This window comes from Aethina tumida, chromosome 6 (assembly GCF_024364675.1).
Source record: "Aethina tumida isolate Nest 87 chromosome 6, icAetTumi1.1, whole genome shotgun sequence".
Taxonomy (NCBI): Eukaryota; Metazoa; Arthropoda; class Insecta; order Coleoptera; family Nitidulidae; genus Aethina; species Aethina tumida.
Window position 1 is genome coordinate 10,960,240 of NC_065440.1, and position 26,100 is coordinate 10,986,339.

General features: G+C 27.7%; 2 protein-coding genes across 4 annotated transcripts in view; both read left to right on the forward strand.

Annotated features, from left to right (window-relative positions):
- The first annotated feature begins 17,336 nt into the window (after positions 1-17,336).
- Positions 17,337-24,195, forward strand: LOC109606718 (max-binding protein MNT-like). Of its 3 annotated transcripts, none has more exons than XM_020023250.2 (3): positions 17,337-17,491; positions 22,442-23,314; positions 23,372-24,195. In XM_020023250.2, the coding sequence occupies exons 2-3, from the start codon at positions 22,475-22,477 to the stop codon at positions 23,603-23,605; spliced, it is 1,074 nt and encodes a 357-aa protein (XP_019878809.1). In that variant the 5' UTR covers positions 17,337-17,491; positions 22,442-22,474; the 3' UTR covers positions 23,606-24,195. The 3 variants fall into 3 exon arrangements, with proteins under 3 accessions (XP_019878809.1, XP_019878811.1, XP_049824604.1); XM_020023252.2 differs by lacking the exon at positions 17,337-17,491 and adding an exon at positions 17,536-17,737; XM_049968647.1 differs by lacking the exon at positions 17,337-17,491 and adding an exon at positions 18,317-18,869.
- A 1,601-nt stretch (positions 24,196-25,796) lies between these two features.
- LOC109605812 (protein diaphanous) overlaps positions 25,797-26,100 on the forward strand; it is a 29,207-nt gene continuing 28,903 nt past the window's right edge. The window contains exon 1 of the mRNA XM_049968401.1: positions 25,797-26,031. The gene's annotated coding sequence lies outside the window, so the exon portion shown is untranslated. The remainder of the gene's footprint in view (positions 26,032-26,100) is intronic.

The window sequence follows — 26,100 nt, forward strand, 5'->3', positions numbered from 1 at the left end:
AATTTGTTTAGTTATTATGACAGGAACACGTACGTACATGTAGATTTGATCATATTAAACTGAAGAACTATGAATGCTTACTTAACCAATTACTACTCCTTTTCCTCAAGAATTTGGAATTGAAAGTACTGTTGTTGGTGCAATTTTGTTAAATTTATGAGGAGGGGATCATATTGTTTATTCAAACTTACTTTAGTAACATATTTATAGCAATATAATGCCAATGGTATTCTGTTTTTTGAAATAATTTAAATTATTCACTTCAAAAGGCACATATTTTAAGGACCTATATAATTTGATTTTTTCTACATTCTTATAGTAACAATTATGAGTCTTCTTTTATTTTGGCTACATAGACTGGGAAATATTTTACTAATTTTCTATGTAATTTACTGTTAACAAATGCCAATTTTTTGAAGTTTTCTACTTATTTCATAAGCACAAAACGACAGTAGTCATATTTTTTCCACAACATTTGAATTTCTTAACCTTCTGTTATTCATAAATCTTACAAAAATCTGAAAAGTATCTTAAAGACTTCTCAATAGATTACCAATCATTGTTGCAAAAATTTACATATTTTTGCTTATTTAATTTATCAAAATATATAGTAATCTGACATGGTTAGATAAGGCATATTGTTATTTGAGTACCAACATAGATAAAAAATATTATATATTAATAAACTATGATTAATCGTAAAAGGATGACTAAGGTATGAGCTAACAAAGAAAAAAAAGGTTTTTGTATATATTTCACAAATAAAAAATGAAAACAAACACATTATCATTTTTTGTAGTTTACTTATAATAGATTTTTCTTATATTTCGCTCCCAACATATCATTTTATTATTTTCCTAACGTTTTCACTTTTTCATCAATTCATTTATGTAATTTTAAGTTGAAACATATATAATTATTCTTCTTATTATTTATTATAACTTATTATATATTAACTTATACATTATCATTTTTATTAATTTAATTTTAGTTCTACATAAAATTTATATTTTAAAATTTAAATCTTTTATAACTCAATAATAACAATATCAAGTTTAATTCAATTAATTAAAATTACATAAACACCTTTTCATTATTTTTTATTAAGTTTGAGTATTATAAAATATTTTTTTTGTCTCACTTACGTATTTTATTTAATATTGTTGATATTTTATTTTGTTTTTGACATTTTTCATCTGTTTCTATCAATTTATTAATGTAATAAATTGAATAACACGTTTATCTGATTTTAATTTAATATAAAACTTATTAAATATTATTGTTTATTTTAATTTTTATTTAATACCTAATGAATTGTTTTATCATTATTTTAACGTTTTTTTATCTCTTCTGATGAATTTGTTTATGTAATTTTAATAAATTGACTAAAACTATATAACTATATAATTATTATTTATTTTTTTGAGTTACAAAAAATTTAAATCTTAAAATACAAATTTTTGTGTATAACTTTCCTATTTCATAGACATTAAACATTTTATTGAGTTATATAGGATAATAAAATCTTAAAATACAATTTTTTGTCTATCACTTTCTTATTTCATACCCATGGTATGGTTTTATCATTGTTTTAAAGTGTTTTATCTTTTTTATCAATTTGTTTATATAAATTTCAAAAATTGAATAAAGTTTGTTACAATTATTCTTATTATTATACATTTTATTGAGCTATAAAAATATAAATCTTAAATTACAAATATTTTTGTATCACATTTCATTACCCAATGATTCATTTTATCATTCCTTTTAACTGTTTTCATCACTGTATCCATTTTTTTAAGTAATTTTATCAATTAAATAAAACTTATTATTAATTTTATTGAGTTATAATGGATAATAAAATCTTAAAATATAATTTTTTGGCTATCACTGTCTTATTTAATATCCAAGGAATGGTTTTATCATTGTCTTAACATGTTTTATCTTTTTAAACAATTTCTTTATATAATTTTCAAAAATTGAATAAAGTTTGTTACAATTATTCTTATTATTACTCATTTTATTGGGCTATAAAAATATAAATATTAAAATACAAATATTTTTGTATCACTTTCTTATTGCATAATCCAATGTATCATTTTATCATTCCTTTTACTATTTTGCATCACTTTATTCAGTTTTTTAGGTAATTTTATCAGTTAAATAAAACTTAGTATTAATTTTATTGAGTTATAATGGATTATAAAATCTTTAAAAAAATTGTTTGTCTATCACTTTCTTATTTCATACCCAAGGTATGGTTTTATTATTGTTTTTTTTGTAAAACTTATTTTTATTATTATTCATTTTATTCATTTATCATTCTTTTTAACGTTTTTCATCAGTTTAACCAGTTTTAATCAATTAAATAAAACCTTTTAATTAATACTATTATTATTCATTTTATTGATTAAAATACATTCCAAAATACAATGTTTTATCATTTCTATTAACGTTTTACATCATTATTTATCTAGTTTTTTAGTAATCTTAATTAATTAACTAAAATTTATAATTTCATTGCTCTCATTAATGAGTAATAATAAAAAATAAAATACAATTTCAATCTTCTTCTCTCATTTTCTTATATCGTGCACAAAGGTATGATTTTATAGTTTTTTAACGTTCTCCTAATTTTTACATCCAGATTTTTATTGAGTTATAAAAAAATATAATCTTAAAATTAACAATTTTTTTACCATTACTATTTAATTTCACACTCCAAGTTAACGTTCTATTGTTTTTGTCGTTTATTATCAGATTCTTTTTCAGGTTTATATGTTTTTCATTTGACTGACTTAAAAAATAAAATAAAAAATATTAAAAAGCAATTTTTTTTACATTAATTACTTATTTCATTCCCCCAAGGTATTCCTTTCATCGTTGTTTAATATGTTCTTTCATCATTTCTTATCAACTTTCTATACCAATTTTGAATTGAGTATTGACTTTTCAAATAATTTTAATTATGTGAATAAAACTTATTACAAATGTTATTCATTTAATGGAATTTTTAAAAAATTTAAGCTTAAAAATCAATTTTTTTGTCTATCACTTTCTTATTACATACTTCAGATTATCATTTTTTATTTGTTTTTTATACAGTTTTTTATGTTTTTCAGGGGATTTACTTATAAATAAATTCATCACCATTTCCTTATTTCATTTACCAATTTATTATTTGCATTCATATAATTTTAATTAGGTTGATAAAACCTATTAAACTTAAATATTAATATTAAAAATATAAAACCTTAAACAACAAGTTATTGTTCAGTTTTTTATTACATACTCCAAGGTGTATAAACACTCCATAAATGTTGACCTTTTATTAGAGCACCTTAATAACGAAATAAATTATTTAATTTCATGTTTTATTGTTTTTTCTTTTTTTTTTAAAAAAAAAACTGGTCCCCCAAAAAGAACGGATCAAATCAAAAACCTTTTATTCCAATTAAAACAGGTTTCAAATACAACTGACCAAAAAAAGAAACGAAAAAAAAAATAATAAATAAAATAACAAAGACCCGTTCCGCGGACACAATTATTCGTTCCTCATACGACTGTTTGCACGCGCCGCGAATCGCCAATCCGGCAGCCCACTTTCCAAAAACCGGGCCGACCATTTAAAAAAGCGCCGCGTGCGAATTTCCCGCAACGCCGAAAACCGCCGTCAATCGAAACGGCGTCGCCTCGACGCCCCACCACCCCGCATCATGTGCGGCGTTTCGCACCGTGTGACGTTCTCTGGTCAATCGAGCGTTTCTCTGGGCCGGTACGTGGCACGCGCGCCGTTGCCGCGTCGCCGCGCCGCGGCCGCTCTCGCTCGGCCGGCGCCGTCGTCGGCCGGCGCGGCCCGAGGGACGACAGAGGCGGCGCGGCAACGGCGCGGCGCGCTCGCGTAGTGGTCGCGGCCACGGAGCATCGGTGCCGCGCACCACACAAACTCCGGGCACGCGGTCCACCCGAAATCCGCATCCCCACCACCGCGCGTTGCCGTCGTCGTGCCGGTGTCGTGGCGTCGGGGAAGTTTGCCGAGGTACGGTCGAATTTGTTGCAACAATATTGATTTGGGAGCCTTATTTGGTGATGTTCCGTTAAATTTAATTGATTTTATCAGTGATAAAATGTTGTTTATTAAATTAATAAAGAAACTTTCTTATTATCCAATGAATTCATACACAGTGGTAGACAAAAATATTGGAATTTTTATTTAATTGTTACAAATGATACTTAATGTTTTCCCTAATTGCTTACAAATCTGAACAAATCTAAGGTAATTGTTTAGAATCACGTCTTTACTTATTTTCAGCCATAAAAAATGGAAAAATTGAGCTTTTTTTTTCAAAGTATTTTGCTCTTTGGCCCATTAAAGACTATGTTTTGATCGAGTAAAATATTAAATATTTCTTAGAGAAAAATTAATTTTAAAATTGAAAAAATTGAGATCTTTTCTTGAAATTTTTATGAAAATTTTTTATACTATGTGACTATATTTTTAAAAAGAGTTCATCAAAAATAGTATATTTTTAAAATGAAAAAAAAAAACATAATTTCATCAGTTCATCAAAAATAGTATATTTTCAAAATGAAAAAAAAAAAAAAATGTCGATAACGTAATTTTTCAATTTTTTATGAATTTTTGAAAATTTAACAATTTTTATTAAACCGAAGTTTCAAGTTTTATATCATAAAAAATAGAATAATCAATTTTTTTAAATGTTCTAAATTGAGTTTTTGACAATTTTTTTTTCAAAATATTTTCCTCTTTGGCCCATTAAAGACTATGTTTTGATCAAGTAAAATATTAAATATTTCTTAGAGAAAAATTAATTTAAAAATTGAAAACATTGAGATCTTTTCTTGAAATTTTTATGTAAATTTTTTATACTATGACTATATTTTTAAAAAAAGTCCATCAAAAATAGTATATTTTTAAAATGAAAAAAAAAAAAAAATAATAATTTCATCAGTTCATCAAAAATAGTATATTTTCAAAATGAAAAAAAAAATGTTGATAATGTAATTTTCCAATTTTTTATGAATTTTTGAAAATTTAACAATTTTTATTAAACTAAAGTTTCAAGTTTTATACCATAAAAAATAGAATAATCAATTTTTTTAAATGTTCTAAATTGAGTTTTTGACAATTTTTTTTTTTTTTCAAAATATTTTACTCTTTGGCCCATTAAAGACAATGTTTTGATCGAGTAAAATATTAAATATTTCTTAGAGAAAAAATAATTTTAAAATTGAAAAAATAGAGATCTTTGCTTGAAATTTCTATGAAAATTTTTTATACTATATGACCATATTTTTAAAAAAAGTTCATCAAAAATAGTATATTTTTAAAATGAAAAAAAAAAAACATAATTTCATCAGTTCATGAAAATTAGCATATTTTCAAAATTAAAAAAAGTCGATAACGTAATTTTTTTTTATTTTTAATTTTTTATGAATTTTTGTAATTTAACAATTTTTATTAAACTAAAGTTTCAAGTTTTATATCATAAAAAATAGAATAATCAACTTTTTTAAATGTTATAAATTGAGTTTTTGACAATTTTTTTTTTTTCAAAATATTCTACTCTTTGGCCCATTAAAGACTATGTTTTGATTGAGTAAAATATTAAATATTTCTTAGAGAAAAAATAATTTTAAAATTGAAAAAATAGAGATCTTTGCTTGAAATTTCTATGAAAATTTTTTATACTATATGACCAAAAAAAAATAATTTCATCAGTTCATCAAAAATAGTATATTTTCAAAAAGAAAAAAAAAAAAAATGACGACAACGTAATTATCCAATTTTTTACGAATATTTGAAAATTTAACAATTTTTTTTAAACTAAAGTTTCAAGTTTTATATCATAAAAAATAGAATAATCAATTTTTTTAAATGTTCTAAATTGGTTAATAGAAAAAATTAAAATTTCTTACGAGAAAATTTTTATATAACTTTAATTAATCGAATAAAACTTCTTATCATTGTTATTATTGATTTTATTGAGATTTATTACTATTATTGTTCATTTTAGTGATTACAATAAAAAAATCTTAAAATACAATTTTTTTTGTTCTATCACTCTTTTATTTTATGTCCCAAAGTATGATATTATAGTCTTTTATCATTATCATAATTTCGATAACGCAATTTTCCAATCTTTTATGATTTTTTGTAAATTTAACAATTTTTATTAAAAGTTTCAAATTTTATATCATAAAAAATAAAAAAATCAATATTTTTTCATATTTTTTTTTTTAAATGTTCTATTTTTAGGCGTGATGAAGAACTTAACTTGGTCATTAGAAAACAACACACAAACAACAACAAAAATTTTTGTGTAACTTTAATCAATTGAATAAAATATTTTGTTATAGTTATCACTGATTTTATTGTCTTTTTATATCATAAAAAAAAGAAAAAACAATATTTTTTCATATATTTTTGTTGCATTTTTAGGAACTTATTTTGGTCAATAAATATTTCAATATTTTGTGCACACTGTAGTCTTGTTAGAGTGTTCTCTTTTTGATACCAATATTTAGTGACATCCTTGGAAGTTTTGTTTATTTAGTCGACATCTGATTACACTACAATATACAATGGATATTGTATGACTCAATTATTAAATTTTATTTGTCTAAAAAATAAAAAAAATATTTCTGATTCTTTCAATTCGTGTATCTATAAAAGGAGTTGTTTATTTGTTCAAAAAATAAAAAAACAATTAATTTACATAAACTTTAAACAAATAGAAACAGTAATAACAGAAAAATATTGATTATTTTAATATCAGGTTTTTGTCTAAACTTTTTTTAATTCATGCCATAAAGTATACGAATATTTTAGATAATTGCATATATTTTTTTAATATTAATATTTAATTTGGTCAAGTTATTAAAGAAAATTTCCAAAAAATTGGCATGTACCCCATATAATCGGAGAGATGTTTTCCAGACCTTTTATTTGAGTACCAAAATCCATAGTGAGATATTACATTTGATCAATTTATTCACGAAAAATTATTTTTCCAATCTCTTCAGGAAATAACTGTTACTGTCTATCATATATGAATTTTTACATTCAACAAATGAAAATCAGTTAATTTACATAAATTTTAAACAAATAGGAACGGTAATAACAAGAAAAATATTGTTTACTTCAATATTCGATTTTTGTCCAAAATTTTGATTATTCATACTATAAAGTATGTGAATATTTTACATCATTGGATATAGTTTTTAATATCTTTTATTTAAATACGAATATTCGTAGTAAAATATTTAATTTGGTCAAGTTATTGAAGAAAATTTCCAAATAATTGACTTTTTTGGTCATATCTTTTTTATTTCATACCCTAAGATGTATGAATTCTTCATATAATCGGAGAGATGTTTTCAAGACCTTTTATTTGAGTACCAACATCCATAGTGAGATATTACATTTGATCAACTTATTCAAGAGAAACTATTTTTCCAATCTCTTCAAGAAATAACTGTTACTGTCTATCATATATGAATTTTTACATTCATCAAAGGAAAAAAACAATTAATTTATATAAATTTTAAACCAATAGAAACAGTAATAACAAGAAAAATATTGATTACTTTAATATTCGGTTTTCGTCTAAAATTTTGACTGTTCATACCAAAAAGTATGAATATTTTACATCGAAGGATATATGTTTTTAATATCTTTTATTTAAATACGAATATTCATAGTAAAATATTTAATTCGGTCAAGTCATTTAAGAAAACCTTTAAAAAATTCATATTTTTGATAATATTTCTCATTCCTCAATGTACATATTCCTGGCAAAATTGTAGAGATACTTTAAGACCTTTTATTTGAGTACCAACATCAATAGTGAGATATTACATTTGATCAATTTATTCAAGACAAATTATTTTTCCATTTTCTTCAAGAAATAACTGTTGCTGTCTATAGAAAGGAATAGAAACAGTAATAACAAGAAAAATATTGATTTCTTTAATATTTTTTTGGTTTTTGACTAAAATTTTGTTAATTCATACTATCAATTATGTGAATATTTGGTATCATTTATTTAAGTACTAACGTTGATAGTGAGATATTATTTTTGATCAATTGATTCAGGAGAAATTATTTTTTCAATCTCTATAGCAATGACAGTTGCTGGTTAAAATTAGTACTTTCTATATGAAATTTTACGTTCATTAGTTAAATGATAAACAGTTAATTTACATAAATTGTAAATGAACAGCTACACTAATGACAAGAAAAAATATTTGTACATAAGTATGTTAATATTTTACATCGTTAGAAAATTTTTTTGGCCAAGTTAATTAAGAATATTTTCCAAAAAATCCGCAATTTTGGTCATATCTTTCTTGTTTCACTTTTCTAATTTATTTAGAGACCTCATATAATCAGTCAGATTTTTTAAAAACAACATTCAAAGTAACAAACACTTTAATTAATATTTTACATTGTTAGAAAATATTTTTGGCCAAGTTAATTAAGAATATTTTCCAAAAAATTCGCAATTTTGGTCATATTTTTCTTGTTTCACATTCTAATTTATTTAGAGACCTCATGTAATCAGTCAGATTTTTTAAAAACAACATTCAAAGTGACAAACACTTTAATATTTTACATTGTTAGAAAATATTTTTGGCCAAGTTAATTAAGAATATTTTCCAAAAAATCCGCAATTTTGGTCATATCTTTCTTGTTTCACATTCTAATTTATTTGGAGACCTCATATAATCAGTCAAATTTTTTAAAAACAACATTCAAAGTGACAAACACTTTAATATTTTACATTGTTAGAAAATATTTTTGGCCAAGTTAATTAAGAATATTTTCCAAAAAATTCGCAATTTTGGTCATATTTTTCTTGTTTCACATTCTAATTTATTTAGAGACCTCATGTAATCAGTCAGATTTTTTAAAAACAACATTCAAAGTGACAAACACTTTAATATTTTACATTGTTAGAAAATATTTTTGGCCAAGTTAATTAAGAATATTTTCCAAAAAATCCGCAATTTTGGTCATATCTTTCTTGTTTCACATTCTAATTTATTTGGAGACCTCATATAATCAGTCAAATTTTTTAAAAACAACATTCAAAGTGACAAACACTTTAATATTTTACATTGTTAGAAAATATTTTTGGCCAAGTTAATTAAGAATATTTTCCAAAAAATTCGCAATTTTGGTCATATTTTTCTTGTTTCACATTCTAATTTATTTAGAGACCTCATGTAATCAGTCAGATTTTTTAAAAACAACATTCAAAGTGACAAACTTTAATATTTTACATTGTTAGAAAATATTTTTGGCCAAGTTAATTAAGAATATTTTCCAAAAAATCCGCAATTTTGGTCATATCTTTCTTGTTTCACATTCTAATTTATTTAGAGACCTCATATAATCAGTCAAATTTTTTAAAAACAACATTCAAAGTGACAAACACTTTAATATTTTACATTGTTAGAAAATATTTTTGGCCAAGTTAATTAAGAATATTTTCCAAAAAATCCGCAATTTTGGTCATATCTTTCTTGTTTCACATTCTAATTTATTTGGAGACCTCATATAATCAGTCAGATTTTTTAAAAACAACATTCAAAGTGACAAACACTTTAATATTTTACATTGTTAGAAAATATTTTTGGCCAAGTTAATTAAGAATATTTTCCAAAAAATCCGCAATTTTGGTCATATCTTTCTTGTTTCACATTCTAATTTATTTGGAGACCTCATATAATCAGTCAAATTTTTTAAAAACAACATTCAAAGTGACAAACACTTTAATATTTTACATTGTTAGAAAATATTTTTGGCCAAGTTAATTAAGAATATTTTCCAAAAAATCCGCAATTTTGGTCATATCTTTCTTGTTTCACATTCTAATTTATTTGGAGACCTCATATAATCAGTCAGATTTTTTAAAAACAACATTCAAAGTGACAAACACTTTAATATTTTACATTGTTAGAAAATATTTTTGGCCAAGTTAATTAAGAATATTTTCCAAAAAATCCGCAATTTTGGTCATATCTTTCTTGTTTCACATTCTAATTTATTTGGAGACCTCATATAATCAGTCAAATTTTTTAAAAACAACATTCAAAGTGACAAACACTTTAATATTTTACATTGTTAGAAAATATTTTTGGCCAAGTTAATTAAGAATATTTTCCAAAAAATCCGCAATTTTGGTCATATCTTTCTTGTTTCACATTCTAATTTATTTGGAGACCTCATATAATCAGTCAGATTTTTTAAAAACAACATTCAAAGTGACAAACACTTTAATATTTTACATTGTTAGAAAATATTTTTGGCCAAGTTAATTAAGAATATTTTCCAAAAAATCCGCAATTTTGGTCATATCTTTCTTGTTTCACATTCTAATTTATTTGGAGACCTCATATAATCAGTCAAATTTTTTAAAAACAACATTCAAAGTGACAAACACTTTAATATTTTACATTGTTAGAAAATATTTTTGGCCAAGTTAATTAAGAATATTTTCCAAAAAATTCGCAATTTTGGTCATATTTTTCTTGTTTCACATTCTAATTTATTTAGAGACCTCATGTAATCAGTCAGATTTTTTAAAAACAACATTCAAAGTGACAAACACTTTAATATTTTACATTGTTAGAAAATATTTTTGGCCAAGTTAATTAAGAATATTTTCCAAAAAATCCGCAATTTTGGTCATATCTTTCTTGTTTCACATTCTAATTTATTTGGAGACCTCATATAATCAGTCAAATTTTTTAAAAACAACATTCAAAGTGACAAACACTTTAATATTTTACATTGTTAGAAAATATTTTTGGCCAAGTTAATTAAGAATATTTTCCAAAAAATTCGCAATTTTGGTCATATTTTTCTTGTTTCACATTCTAATTTATTTAGAGACCTCATGTAATCAGTCAGATTTTTTAAAAACAACATTCAAAGTGACAAACTTTAATATTTTACATTGTTAGAAAATATTTTTGGCCAAGTTAATTAAGAATATTTTCCAAAAAATCCGCAATTTTGGTCATATCTTTCTTGTTTCACATTCTAATTTATTTAGAGACCTCATATAATCAGTCAAATTTTTTAAAAACAACATTCAAAGTGACAAACACTTTAATATTTTACATTGTTAGAAAATATTTTTGGCCAAGTTAATTAAGAATATTTTCCAAAAAATCCGCAATTTTGGTCATATCTTTCTTGTTTCACATTCTAATTTATTTGGAGACCTCATATAATCAGTCAGATTTTTTAAAAACAACATTCAAAGTGACAAACACTTTAATATTTTACATTGTTAGAAAATATTTTTGGCCAAGTTAATTAAGAATATTTTCCAAAAAATTCGCAATTTTGGTCATATTTTTCTTGTTTCACATTCTAATTTATTTAGAGACCTCATGTAATCAGTCAGATTTTTTAAAAACAACATTCAAAGTGACAAACTTTAATATTTTACATTGTTAGAAAATATTTTTGGCCAAGTTAATTAAGAATATTTTCCAAAAAATCCGCAATTTTGGTCATATCTTTCTTGTTTCACATTCTAATTTATTTAGAGACCTCATATAATCAGTCAAATTTTTTAAAAACAACATTCAAAGTGACAAACACTTTAATATTTTACATTGTTAGAAAATATTTTTGGCCAAGTTAATTAAGAATATTTTCCAAAAAATCCGCAATTTTGGTCATATCTTTCTTGTTTCACATTCTAATTTATTTGGAGACCTCATATAATCAGTCAGATTTTTTAAAAACAACATTCAAAGTGACAAACACTTTAATATTTTACATTGTTAGAAAATATTTTTGGCCAAGTTAATTAAGAATATTTTCCAAAAAATCCGCAATTTTGGTCATATCTTTCTTGTTTCACATTCTAATTTATTTGGAGACCTCATATAATCAGTCAAATTTTTTAAAAACAACATTCAAAGTGACAAACACTTTAATATTTTACATTGTTAGAAAATATTTTTGGCCAAGTTAATTAAGAATATTTTCCAAAAAATTCGCAATTTTGGTCATATTTTTCTTGTTTCACATTCTAATTTATTTAGAGACCTCATGTAATCAGTCAGATTTTTTAAAAACAACATTCAAAGTGACAAACACTTTAATATTTTACATTGTTAGAAAATATTTTTGGCCAAGTTAATTAAGAATATTTTCCAAAAAATCCGCAATTTTGGTCATATCTTTCTTGTTTCACATTCTAATTTATTTGGAGACCTCATATAATCAGTCAAATTTTTTAAAAACAACATTCAAAGTGACAAACACTTTAATATTTTACATTGTTAGAAAATATTTTTGGCCAAGTTAATTAAGAATATTTTCCAAAAAATTCGCAATTTTGGTCATATTTTTCTTGTTTCACATTCTAATTTATTTAGAGACCTCATGTAATCAGTCAGATTTTTTAAAAACAACATTCAAAGTGACAAACTTTAATATTTTACATTGTTAGAAAATATTTTTGGCCAAGTTAATTAAGAATATTTTCCAAAAAATCCGCAATTTTGGTCATATCTTTCTTGTTTCACATTCTAATTTATTTAGAGACCTCATATAATCAGTCAAATTTTTTAAAAACAACATTCAAAGTGACAAACACTTTAATATTTTACATTGTTAGAAAATATTTTTGGCCAAGTTAATTAAGAATATTTTCCAAAAAATCCGCAATTTTGGTCATATCTTTCTTGTTTCACATTCTAATTTATTTGGAGACCTCATATAATCAGTCAGATTTTTTAAAAACAACATTCAAAGTGACAAACACTTTAATATTTTACATTGTTAGAAAATATTTTTGGCCAAGTTAATTAAGAATATTTTCCAAAAAATCCGCAATTTTGGTCATATCTTTCTTGTTTCACATTCTAATTTATTTGGAGACCTCATATAATCAGTCAAATTTTTTAAAAACAACATTCAAAGTGACAAACACTTTAATATTTTACATTGTTAGAAAATATTTTTGGCAAAGTTAATTAAGAATATTTTCCAAAAAATCCGCAATTTTGGTCATATCTTTCTTGTTTCACTTTTCTAATTTATTTAGAGACCTCATATAATCAGTCAGATTTTTTAAAAACAACATTCAAAGTAACAAACACTTTAATTAATATTTTACATTGTTAGAAAATATTTTTGGCCAAGTTAATTAAGAATATTTTCCAAAAAATTCGCAATTTTGGTCATATTTTTCTTGTTTCACATTCTAATTTATTTAGAGAACTCATATAATCAGTCAGAATTTTTAAAAACAACATTCAAAGTGACAAACACTTTAATTAATATTTTACATTGTTAGAAAATATTTTTGGCCAAGTTAATTAAGAATATTTTCCAAAAAATCCGCAATTTTGGTCGTATCTTTCTTGTTTCACATTCTAATTTATTTAGAGACCTCATATAATCAGTCAGATTTTTTAAAAACAACATTCAAAGTGACAAACACTTTAATATTTTACATTGTTAGAAAATATTTTTGGCCAAGTTAATTAAGAATATTTTCCAAAAAATTCGCAATTTTGGTCATATTTTTCTTGTTTCACATTCTAATTTATTTAGAGACCTCATGTAATCAGTCAGATTTTTTAAAAACAACATTCAAAGTGACAAACACTTTAATATTTTACATTGTTAGAAAATATTTTTGGCCAAGTTAATTAAGAATATTTTCCAAAAAATCCGCAATTTTGGTCATATCTTTCTTGTTTCACATTCTAATTTATTTGGAGACCTCATATAATCAGTCAAATTTTTTAAAAACAACATTCAAAGTGACAAACACTTTAATATTTTACATTGTTAGAAAATATTTTTGGCCAAGTTAATTAAGAATATTTTCCAAAAAATCCGCAATTTTGGTCATATCTTTCTTGTTTCACATTCTAATTTATTTGGAGACCTCATATAATCAGTCAGATTTTTTAAAAACAACATTCAAAGTGACAAACACTTTAATATTTTACATTGTTAGAAAATATTTTTGGCCAAGTTAATTAAGAATATTTTCCAAAAAATCCGCAATTTTGGTCATATCTTTCTTGTTTCACATTCTAATTTATTTGGAGACCTCATATAATCAGTCAAATTTTTTAAAAACAACATTCAAAGTGACAAACACTTTAATATTTTACATTGTTAGAAAATATTTTTGGCAAAGTTAATTAAGAATATTTTCCAAAAAATCCGCAATTTTGGTCATATCTTTCTTGTTTCACTTTTCTAATTTATTTAGAGACCTCATATAATCAGTCAGATTTTTTAAAAACAACATTCAAAGTAACAAACACTTTAATTAATATTTTACATTGTTAGAAAATATTTTTGGCCAAGTTAATTAAGAATATTTTCCAAAAAATTCGCAATTTTGGTCATATTTTTCTTGTTTCACATTCTAATTTATTTAGAGAACTCATATAATCAGTCAGAATTTTTAAAAACAACATTCAAAGTGACAAACACTTTAATTAATATTTTACATTGTTAGAAAATATTTTTGGCCAAGTTAATTAAGAATATTTTCCAAAAAATCCGCAATTTTGGTCGTATCTTTCTTGTTTCACATTCTAATTTATTTAGAGACCTCATATAATCAGTCAGATTTTTTAAAAACAACATTCAAAGTGACAAACACTTTAATATTTTACATTGTTAGAAAATATTTTTGGCCAAGTTAATTAAGAATATTTTCCAAAAAATTCGCAATTTTGGTCATATTTTTCTTGTTTCACATTCTAATTTATTTAGAGACCTCATGTAATCAGTCAGATTTTTTAAAAACAACATTCAAAGTGACAAACACTTTAATATTTTACATTGTTAGAAAATATTTTTGGCCAAGTTAATTAAGAATATTTTCCAAAAAATCCGCAATTTTGGTCATATCTTTCTTGTTTCACATTCTAATTTATTTGGAGACCTCATATAATCAGTCAAATTTTTTAAAAACAACATTCAAAGTGACAAACACTTTAATTAATATTTTACATTGTTAGAAAATATTTTTGGCCAAGTTAATTAAGAATATTTTCCAAAAAATCCGCAATTTTGGTCATATCTTTCTTGTTTCACATTCTAATTTATTTGGAGACCTCATATAATCAGTCAGATTTTTTAAAAACAACATTCAAAGTGACAAACACTTTAATATTTTACATTGTTAGAAAATATTTTTGGCCAAGTTAATTAAGAATATTTTCCAAAAAATCCGCAATTTTGGTCATATCTTTCTTGTTTCACATTCTAATTTATTTGGAGACCTCATATAATCAGTCAAATTTTTTAAAAACAACATTCAAAGTGACAAACACTTTAATTAATATTTTACATTGTTAGAAAATATTTTTGGCCAAGTTAATTAAGAATATTTTCCAAAAAATCCGCAATTTTGGTCATATCTTTCTTGTTTCACATTCTAATTTATTTGGAGACCTCATATAATCAGTCAGATTTTTTAAAAACAACATTCAAAGTGACAAACACTTTAATATTTTACATTGTTAGAAAATATTTTTGGCCAAGTTAATTAAGAATATTTTCCAAAAAATCCGCAATTTTGGTCATATCTTTCTTGTTTCACATTCTAATTTATTTGGAGACCTCATATAATCAGTCAAATTTTTTAAAAACAACATTCAAAGTGACAAACACTTTAATTAATATTTTACATTGTTAGAAAATATTTTTGGCCAAGTTAATTAAGAATATTTTCCAAAAAATCCGCAATTTTGGTCATATCTTTCTTGTTTCACATTCTAATTTATTTGGAGACCTCATATAATCAGTCAGATTTTTTAAAAACAACATTCAAAGTGACAAACACTTTAATATTTTACATTGTTAGAAAATATTTTTGGCCAAGTTAATTAAGAATATTTTCCAAAAAATCCGCAATTTTGGTCATATCTTTCTTGTTTCACATTCTAATTTATTTGGAGACCTCATATAATCAGTCAAATTTTTTAAAAACAACATTCAAAGTGACAAACACTTTAATATTTTACATTGTTAGAAAATATTTTTGGCCAAGTTAATTAAGAATATTTTCCAAAAAATTCGCAATTTTGGTCATATTTTTCTTGTTTCACATTCTAATTTATTTAGAGACCTCATGTAATCAGTCAGATTTTTTAAAAACAACATTCAAAGTGACAAACACTTTAATATTTTACATTGTTAGAAAATATTTTTGGCCAAGTTAATTAAGAATATTTTCCAAAAAATCCGCAATTTTGGTCATATCTTTCTTGTTTCACATTCTAATTTATTTAGAGAACTCATATAATCAGTCAGATTTTTTAAAAACAACATTCAAAGTGACAAACACTTTAATATTTTACATTGTTAGAAAATATTTTTGGCCAAGTTAATTAAGAATATTTTCCAAAAAATCCGCAATTTTGGTCATATCTTTCTTGTTTCACATTCTAATTTATTTGGAGACCTCATATAATCAGTCAGATTTTTTAAAAACAACATTCAAAGTGACAAACACTTTAATATTTTACATTGTTAGAAAATATTTTTGGCCAAGTTAATTAAGAATATTTTCCAAAAAATCCGCAATTTTGGTCATATCTTTCTTGTTTCCCTTTTCTAATTTATTTAGAGACCTCATATAATCAGTCAGATTTTTTAAAAACAACATTCAAAGTGACAAACACTTTACTTCAGAGGAAAACACTTCTTTCAACCCTTTCAACAAGTGATTGTTAATTAAATTTATTAGTTTCCATGTGAATTTATGTACAACATTAACTTTGAAATTTGTTTTCCTTTCAAATTCGTCCGAAGCTATTGAAAACATTCAATAGTTAACAAAGTTAACGCCACATAATTTCGCTATAGTGCACCATGTGAACCCTAAATAAGCCGTGCTCCCGATGCCGGGGACTTTCGAACACGTCCCGCAACTTGTGTACGTGCTAAAACCACGACCGCCGTCCGGGTAAACTACACCAACGGCATCGGCAACAACGCAGACACGCAGCACAGCTCGAGCGGGCGTGCTGCTGGCCATTCGCCGAACGGGTGTCGTGACCGACGTGCCTCCGCGTCTACGTCCGTCCGTCCATCCGTTTCATCATCACAATCCCCACAGCCGGGGCGTTTTCGACAGCCGGCGCAACAGTGTCGGCCGTTCGTGCAGCGGCCCGTGGGCCTGGTGCATAGCGAAGTGCGTGAACCGAGTGCGTGAGCCGGGCCGGACTTGTTGTTGTTTTGGGGGCGACCGGAACGTCGACGATCGATTCGGGCGGGCGACCCGGCTCGCCGACGGGACCGGCACGGGTTTTTCGGACGTGCGAAAAACAATCGGGAACGTGCGACGCCCATGACCGGACGCGGGAGGTGAAAGTTACACGTACCGGACAGGAGGAGAGCGACGACACCGGAACCGAACGCACGGCCGCACCGAGGCTGCACAGCGACGTTGATGCGAAGGTGAGGACGGCACCGTCGGCGGCGGTTGGGTCGGTGGTGGTTTTCGGGCCGGTTTGACGACGCGATTTCGGGGAGTGTGTCGCGGGGCATTGCCCGGATTGAACCTCGTGATGTCACCATGTGCGTCGATTTGATTGGTCGGCGGCACGCTCCCCCCTCGCCGCGCCGCCACGGCTTCTTTGTTTATTTTCGCCGGACGGCGGTGTCCAATTCGATTCGGGTTTGGCGGGGCCCGGGGCGGCCAAGGTGGGTTGTTGTCGTGTTTTGGGGTACGGTACGTGCTGGCGTACACACACACACATTTACACGTTGTGCATCGATACGCAGGCAGGCGGCGTTGTCGCTTCGCTCCGACGCCACTCCTTCACTTACGTGGCTTCCCTTTTTCTCTTTGTAATCACCTAACGCACAACCCAAACCTATCGGCAATCACCCCGAAACCTCACACCGACCACAACCTCGCCAAAATCCCCAAAAATCCACCCGAAATCTCAAAACAAACCACGTCAAACTAAGGTTAGTTCCCCAAAGCTGCCACGGAAGTTGACCTATGGCAACGTCGCACGGCAACCTGACAAAGAAGAATCGTTGGACCCGCTTGATTATTATGCATGGTGCGCGCCGCGACCGAAAGCGAGCCTCTGCGCAGGGCACGTGGTTGTTGTGGCGTGTGTACGTGTGTGTGTGTGTTGCGTTCCGGTGCTTTTTATGGGGGAACTGGTTTTGTGCGGCGTGCGCATGCGTCCTCTACAATTTTGTAATGCGTCCGGACAAAGGACTTTTCCCTCTTCGGGTTTATTTGTTTATTTTTGTTTTTAAATTGCCACGTGACGTAACGTTTATTTACCAGGAATTTGGGGACGGGATGCAGTTATTTTTGTCTGTCGTCACGGAAAACGGAAATCCATTATCGGGGTCACAAATTGACTGTTAATCGTGTTATCTGTTGGCATTTTGTACCTGTGACTCAAAAACGTCTCCGGTTACTCTTATCTTTTGTTTATGTGTTTTTTGTACAACATACGCACAGATAAAAAAAGACAGAAGTTGAATGTAGTACGAATACAGTTACGCAAACAGTAAATGAAATTTATGTAAACAACCGTTAGTGGTTTGTAAAAACTGTAACGATAAACAAAGATGTTATTGCGGCGTACAAAATGAAAATTGAACCAGTCGATTTTTGTTTTATAAACGGATCGAACGTGAGACAATGACTCACGAACGTCGGAATCGATAGTATAAACTAGTTCCTTCGCTTTTGCACATGTGATACTTTCATGGAAATCCACTTTGTCAGTGCAAGGTGCACAAAATACGAGGACTGAACAACAACTGACGCCGTGTTGTATCGGGGATATTGCCTTAACACCAAAAGGTGCATTGAAACTGTTGAATGGATCTTTTGAAGACCTTTTATTTGAGTACCAGCATCCCTTGTATTTAAGAAAAACCATTTATCCGTATTCTTTGATATATAACAGCTGGTGGTAGAAATTATTACTTTCTATGAGAATTTTTACGTCTGTCTAAGGAAAAACAATTAATTTGCATAAATTTTAGGCGAACTACGACGGTACTAACAGGAAAATATGTTAACTACTTTAAAATTTGGTTTCCTTCTATAATTTCTTTAATTTATATTATAAACCATATGAAATTTCTGTACAGCTGCATAGATTTTTTCAAAATATTTATTAATTATTTGTGAATAAATATTCGAAGTTTAAAATTTAATGTATAAATTATTTAAGAAAAAATTAATTTTGGTCTTATATTTTATATATAATGCCTTAAAGTTTAAGTAAAGCTTATATAACGACATAGGTCTTTTCAAGACCTTTCACTTGAGTACCAACATCCCCAATGACATATTTCATTTAATGGACTTATTCAAGAAAACCCATTTATTCAACTTGGTGAGCAAATGATAATACATTGTGGTATAATAAATTTTATTCTATTTATATCATTACGTCTATTAAACAACAAACAACTTATTTACATAAAATTTAAACTAACGACAATAGTAATAACAAGAACATTTTAAACTAACAAGAATAGTAGTAAAATATGTTGATTACTGTAAAATTTGGTTCTCATATATAATTTTATTAATTTACCCCATAAACGACACGAACTTTCTGTATGGCTGGATAAACATTTTCAAATCTTTTCATTAATGTGTAAATATTTACAGTATATAATTTAATTTTGATAAATTATTTTAAGGAAAACTCCAAAATTTTTATAGTTTTGGTCATATCTTTCTTATATTAGATCGTAAAGTATATGTAAACTTTATATAATCAGATATATCTTTTCAAGACCTTTCATTTGAGTACCAACACCCCCAATAAGATATTCCTATTGATAAAGGTATTCAAGAAAAATCATTTATTCAATCCCGTCAACAAATGACACTTTGTGGTTAAAGAATTATTATTCTATATATATTTGTACGTCTATTAATTAACAAATAACTAATTTACATAAATTTCAAACTAAAGGTAATTGTAATAACAAGAAAATATGATGATTACTTTAAAATTTTGTTCTCGTATATAATTTTGTTAATTTGTATCATAAACAATACGATATATCTGTATGGCTGGATAGACTTTTTCAAACCCTTTCACTTGAATGTGAATATTCATAGTATAAAATTTAATTTGGATGAATTATTTAAGAAAAACTTCAAAATTTTTATATTTTCGATCATATCTTTCTTATTTTATACCGTAAAGTATACGCAAATCTTATATAACTACATAAATCTTTGCAATACCTTTCATTTGAGTACCAACTCGACCAATGAAATTTTTCATTGGAAGGACTTATTCAAGAAAAACCATTTATTCAACCCTGTTAACAAATAACACATTGTCGTAAAATAAATTTTATTCTACTTATGTTTTTACGTCCATTAGATGGCAAACAACTATTTACATAAATTTTAATCTAACGATAATAGTAATAACAAGAAAATATGTTGATTATTTTTAAATTTGGTTCTCGTATATAATTTGTTAATTTACCTCATATACGATACGAAATTTCTATATGGCTGGATAGACTTTTTCAAACCCTTTCACTGGAATGTGAATATTTATAGTATACATTTTAATTTGGATAAATTATTTAAGAAAACCACCAAAATTTTCATATTTTTTATCATATCTTTCTTATTTTATACCATAAAGTATATGTAAATCTTATATAATTTGATAGATCTTTTCAATACCTTTCATTTGAGTACCAACTCCGCCAGTGAGATATTTCATTAAATGGAGTTATTCAAGAAAAACCATTTATTCAACCCCTTCAACAAATAATACATTGTGGTGAAATAAATTTTATTCTACTTATATTTTAACGTCCATTAAATGACAAACAACTAATTTACATAAATTTTAATTTAACGATAATATTAATAACAAGAAAATATGTTGATTACTTTAAAATTTGATTCTCGTATATAATTTTTTAAATTACCTCATATATGATACAAAATTTCTATATGGCTGTATAAACTTTTTCAAACCCTTTCACTTGAACATTCATGGTATAAAATTTAATTTATGAAGTATTTAAGAAAATCACCAAAATTCTCATATTTTCTATCATATCTTTCTTATTTCATACCATAAAGTAGATGTAAATCGTATATAATTTGATAGATCTTTTCAATACTTGTCATTTGAGTACCAACTCCGCCACTGAGATATTTCATTGGGTGGAGTTATTCAAAAAAATCCATTTATTCAACCCCGTCAACAAACAACACATTGTGGTGAAATTAATTTTATTCTACTTATGTTTTTACGACCATTAAATGACACACAACCAATTTACATAAATTTTAATCTAACGATAATAGTAATAACAAGAAAATATGTTGATTATTTTGAAACTTGGTCCTCGTATATAATTTGTTAATTTACCTCGTATACGATACGAAATTTCTATATGGTTGGATTTTTCAAACCCTTTCATTAGAGTGTGAATATTCATAATATAAAATTTAATGTTGATGATTTATCTAAGAAAACTTTCATATTCATAATCTGTCTGATATTATACCTAAATCTATGTGTAATTCTTATATAACCAGATAGATCTTTACAAGGCCTTTCATTTGAGAACCAACACCCCCAAAGAGATTCCATTTGATGGAATTATTCAAGAAAAACCATTTATTCAACCCCGTCGATAAAGGCACACTTTTGTGATAAAAAAATTTTATTCTATTTATATTTTTACATCCATTAAATGATGATCAACTAATTTACATACATTTTAAATTAACAACGACAGTAATAACAAGAAAATTGTTAATTACTTTAAAATTTAGTTTTCGTATATAATTTTGCTAATTTACACCATAAACGATACCAAATATCTGTAAGCAGGAATATTATTTATCAAAGCCTCTTTAATTTGAGTGTAAATATTTATAGTATCAAACAATATTTATAGTAATCAAACAGATATTTTAAAGCCTTTCATTTGAGTACCAACATCACCTGTTAAATATTTGATTTCAAGAAACACAATTTTTTCAATCCCTTCAACAAATGGCAGTTCCTTAAACAAAGGGCAACGCCAGAAGCCAGAAAGAATATGGTTTTCTTTAAAATTTTATTTATTAATCTACACCATAGATTGTACGAATATTGTTTTGTAGAAATTTTCAAGGTTTCTTAATTGTACAATTTTAAGATTATTAACATAAATATAATACGTAAATTTTGTAGGATTCCTATAAGAAACATAAGCAACTTTCTAATTCGTATTTACTTTATACCTTAAAGCCAATAAAAACCGGATAATTCTTGTCAAACTCCTTCATTCAATAACCAAAGCGGGTATTACATTTAATATAATTTTTTAAATTAATATTATAGTTGTTCATTTTTGATGACATTGTGTTTTTATCTTTAATTCTAGTAACCCAAATCAAACAAGCAGAAAAAATCAAACATGAGTTTAAGCACGTTAATCGAGGCGGCAAAGTTCCTGGAACAGCAGGAACAGGACCAGAAGCTGCAGCAAATGCTGTCGCTGACGGCGGCTGAGCCGCTGCCATCGACGCCTCAACCCGCCCTCACCATCGCCACACCCACCGCCAAAAGTATCAGTCTCAATCAAAACGGCACAGTGCTGCTATCCTCACCCGGCATCGCGCTTCAAGGTCAACTGACCTTATCAACAGCGCCTGTCGTCAAGAAGGAGCAGGACCACCAGGTCTCCAGCACGGTGGCGGGCCAACCTCAGAGGCCTAGAGTGCTGCACAACAGTTTCGACATCATGAACCCGCTGGTCATCGACGAGAGCAACAGGGACGTCAAACGGAGGGTACCACCCATGGTCTTCAGGGCCGGTACCCGCGAAGTCCACAACAAGTTAGAGAAGCACCGACGGGCACACCTGAAGGAATGCTTCGAATTCTTGAAGAAACAACTGCCCCAGAACCAGGACGAGAAGAAGACATCGAACCTGAGCATCCTGCACCACGCCCTGCGCTACATCCAGTCGCTGAAACGGAAGGAGCGCGAGATGGAGCACGAAATAGAGCGGCTGGCACGCGAGAAGATCTCCAATCAGCAGCGGGTGCTGGTGCTGAGGAAGGAGCTGCCGACGCCCCTGCCCTCCGAGATCGCCAAGCTGCTGCTGGAGTTCGGGGGCACCAACACGAACGTGGAGGTGAAAGCCGAGTCGCCGGTCACCACCACCAGCGTCATACAGCAGAACGGCAGCGAGAAGGTGTCCATACCGATCCTGGCGAAGGCGCAGACTCCCAGCGTGACCACCGTGAACGAGGTGCGTATTTTAAGCCGCAGGCGATGGACGTGGATTAATTAATAGTTAATGTTGCAGGTTTCGTCGAGCCAGTCGGCGGTGCAGACGACGCAGCTGTCGGTGGTGCCGGTCAGCTATCCGGTGAACCCGGGATTGGTGGCGATCGTTCCGAAGGCGCTGACCGACGCGCTGGTGCCGACGCACTTTATTGCGACGCAGCAGCAGCTGAACGGGAAAGTGGTGCCGGCCCTCCAGTACGTGGTGAAGCCGACCGTCGTGGTCGTCAGCACCGCGTCGCCGAGGCCGAGTTGAACTGACACGATGTGATTGGATTCTTGCGTACTCTCTCCAGGATTTTGTTCTATGCATATCAGTATTTGTTTCAAGCCTGTACTATTTTTATTAATATTATTTTTTGCTAGTCCTACAAATTGTATATAATATAAATTCGGGAAGACGGTCCAAAAAGTTAATACAACTACGAGATTAATCAATACAGTAGTGGACTTCCACTTTAACTTATTCCATTAATTTTAACACAAAACTACAAAAAAAATAACGTATTACTATTATAGATAGAGAGTGTAAGAATTGTAAATAATATTTTTTTTGGGATGTGCCCAAAGTTTAGATCTCTTTATTAGTTTAAAAGATAATAATTATGATTACAAATAAATTTATTTTATTGATTTGTAAATATACTGATTGGATGAATGTACGATATATATACATATAAGAGATGAGAATTGTATCGTTTTTAATTTGTACATAGAATTGAATGCATCTCTTGTTTGCGAGTTAATTATATTTTATTTCATGATTCTGACAAACAAGGACCCAATTGTAAATATCAAAAAATTTATTCTGTTTTAAATGTATTAATAATAAATTATTCAACAGTAGACGAGGCTGTGTTTTAATTACTGATTAAGTTGCTTACAGACGTTCCAAATTTTGCATTATGTAATTACTTATTTGTTATGTACATGATTAGTTTTACTTTGGACTAAATTTATTCTGATTTATGTGCAACATTGAACTATAACATTAAAAATTAGATCATATTTTTAAGTTAATAGTACGTTTAAATTGTCAAAATTAAATATGTAAAATTTGAAAGCAATGTTGTTTGTAAAAAGGAATAATTTACGTGAATTAAAACATTTAATTTTCGCCATAAAACTGAAAACCTCAAAACAAAATGTAAAAATTAAATAAATAAATATTGTGATTTTTTTTAAAAAACTTTTTTGCTGTAAAAGATGTAAGTTTCCATTTATTTTCAGAAACCATTGTGGAAGTAAAACAATTTCTGCGTCGTAAAAAAATCAGTTTTCAATTTTTTCGTGTGAAATTTTCAAAATATCTAGTTTGAAATATGTTGAACCAATTGCTGAAAACCTCATATTTATATCATTCATAATTTTGTCACAAAAAATTGTAAAAGTTTAATGTATGAATTTTGTAAATGTTTATGAAAGAAGTCCGCTTTTTTGGTGTAAAAAATTCAATATTTAAAATAGGGCTGCAAAATTTTAAAACAACATAGAAGAAACAATGAGGAATCTACTGGTAAAGGCTGCAAGTTTTCATCCATTGTCAATTTTTCAGAAACCATTGTTGAAGTAAAACAAAATCCTGAGCAATTTCTTCATAGTAAAAAATTCAGTTTTACATTTTTTTGTGTGAAATTTTGAAAATAAGTACTCCAAAATATTCTGAATTAATTGGTGACAACCCTACGATTAAATAAATAATAATTTTGTTAATAAAATTGTTAAAATTTGATATATGAATGAGTATAAAAGTTTTATTGTTGTAAAAAATTCAATAATTACAAGACCCTTACCAAATTTTAGATTAATAAAGAAAAAACATTGATAAATCGACTGGTAACGGCTGCAAGTTTTTATTTATTCTCAATCTTTCATAAAACCTTCATTTTTGGTTCCATATTAAAATTTTTATGATCTATTATTTGTATAAAATATATTAATTTGAAAGTGATAATTAATAAGATTCATATAGTAATTTTCACTATTAGTATTGCTGATTTGTATTATCGTTGTAAAAATTTGTTTACTCCTAAAAAGATATTTATAATTGGAGTAGTAAATAAATAGGTTAGGTATAAACATTTTAATAAAATATATTTTTTATAGAAAAATATACTTATTTATGTATTGTTTACAGGTGGATAAAATATCACAATAATTAATTATTAATTTATAAATACCTTTTAAATTTTGTTTAACAAAGAAAAAAATTTAAATCACCAACACTTTTAAAAACGTTACTAGATATACAAAGAACGGACAACCCACACTCGTTAATCATAAAAGTGTAACAACAATAACACAACAATATTCACGTTAATAATAGGATCAAACTAAAAACCACAGCGATAACAAACGCCGGAGAGGAACAAAACTCAGCCCGGGGCACAAATTCCAATCGTATCAGGTGGTCAACATTTAAAACGTCGCTAGTTTTAAACTCATTTGTATATAAAAATATAATATTTAAAAACGATTTTTTTCTTGATTATTTTGTTTATAAGTTATTCAATTAGAGCAGTGATAAGTTTTCGCGTTAACGATAAACGGAACGGTTGCACCAGGAAATCAATAAAACCACTTTTATGGGCGACAACAGCCAAGCAACAAGTTGTTAATATCAACGAGATGAATCAAAATTTGTGAACCGAATTATTATTTATACAACAGCAACACAAACAGGTAATAAAATTGGTTATTTAACGGAAAAATCTTCGGTAAGTTACTTGTTAAGGGGTTTTAAATGCGGAT

Excerpts from the sequence above, each read along its gene's own strand:
- LOC109606718 (XM_020023250.2), top strand. The coding sequence starts at position 22,475 with ATGAGTTTAAGCACGTTAATCGAGGCGGCAAAGTTCCTGGAACAGCAG. Across the intron at positions 23,315-23,371 it reads GCGTGACCACCGTGAACGAG|GTTTCGTCGAGCCAGTCGGC; the intron begins GTGCGTATTTTA and ends TTAATGTTGCAG.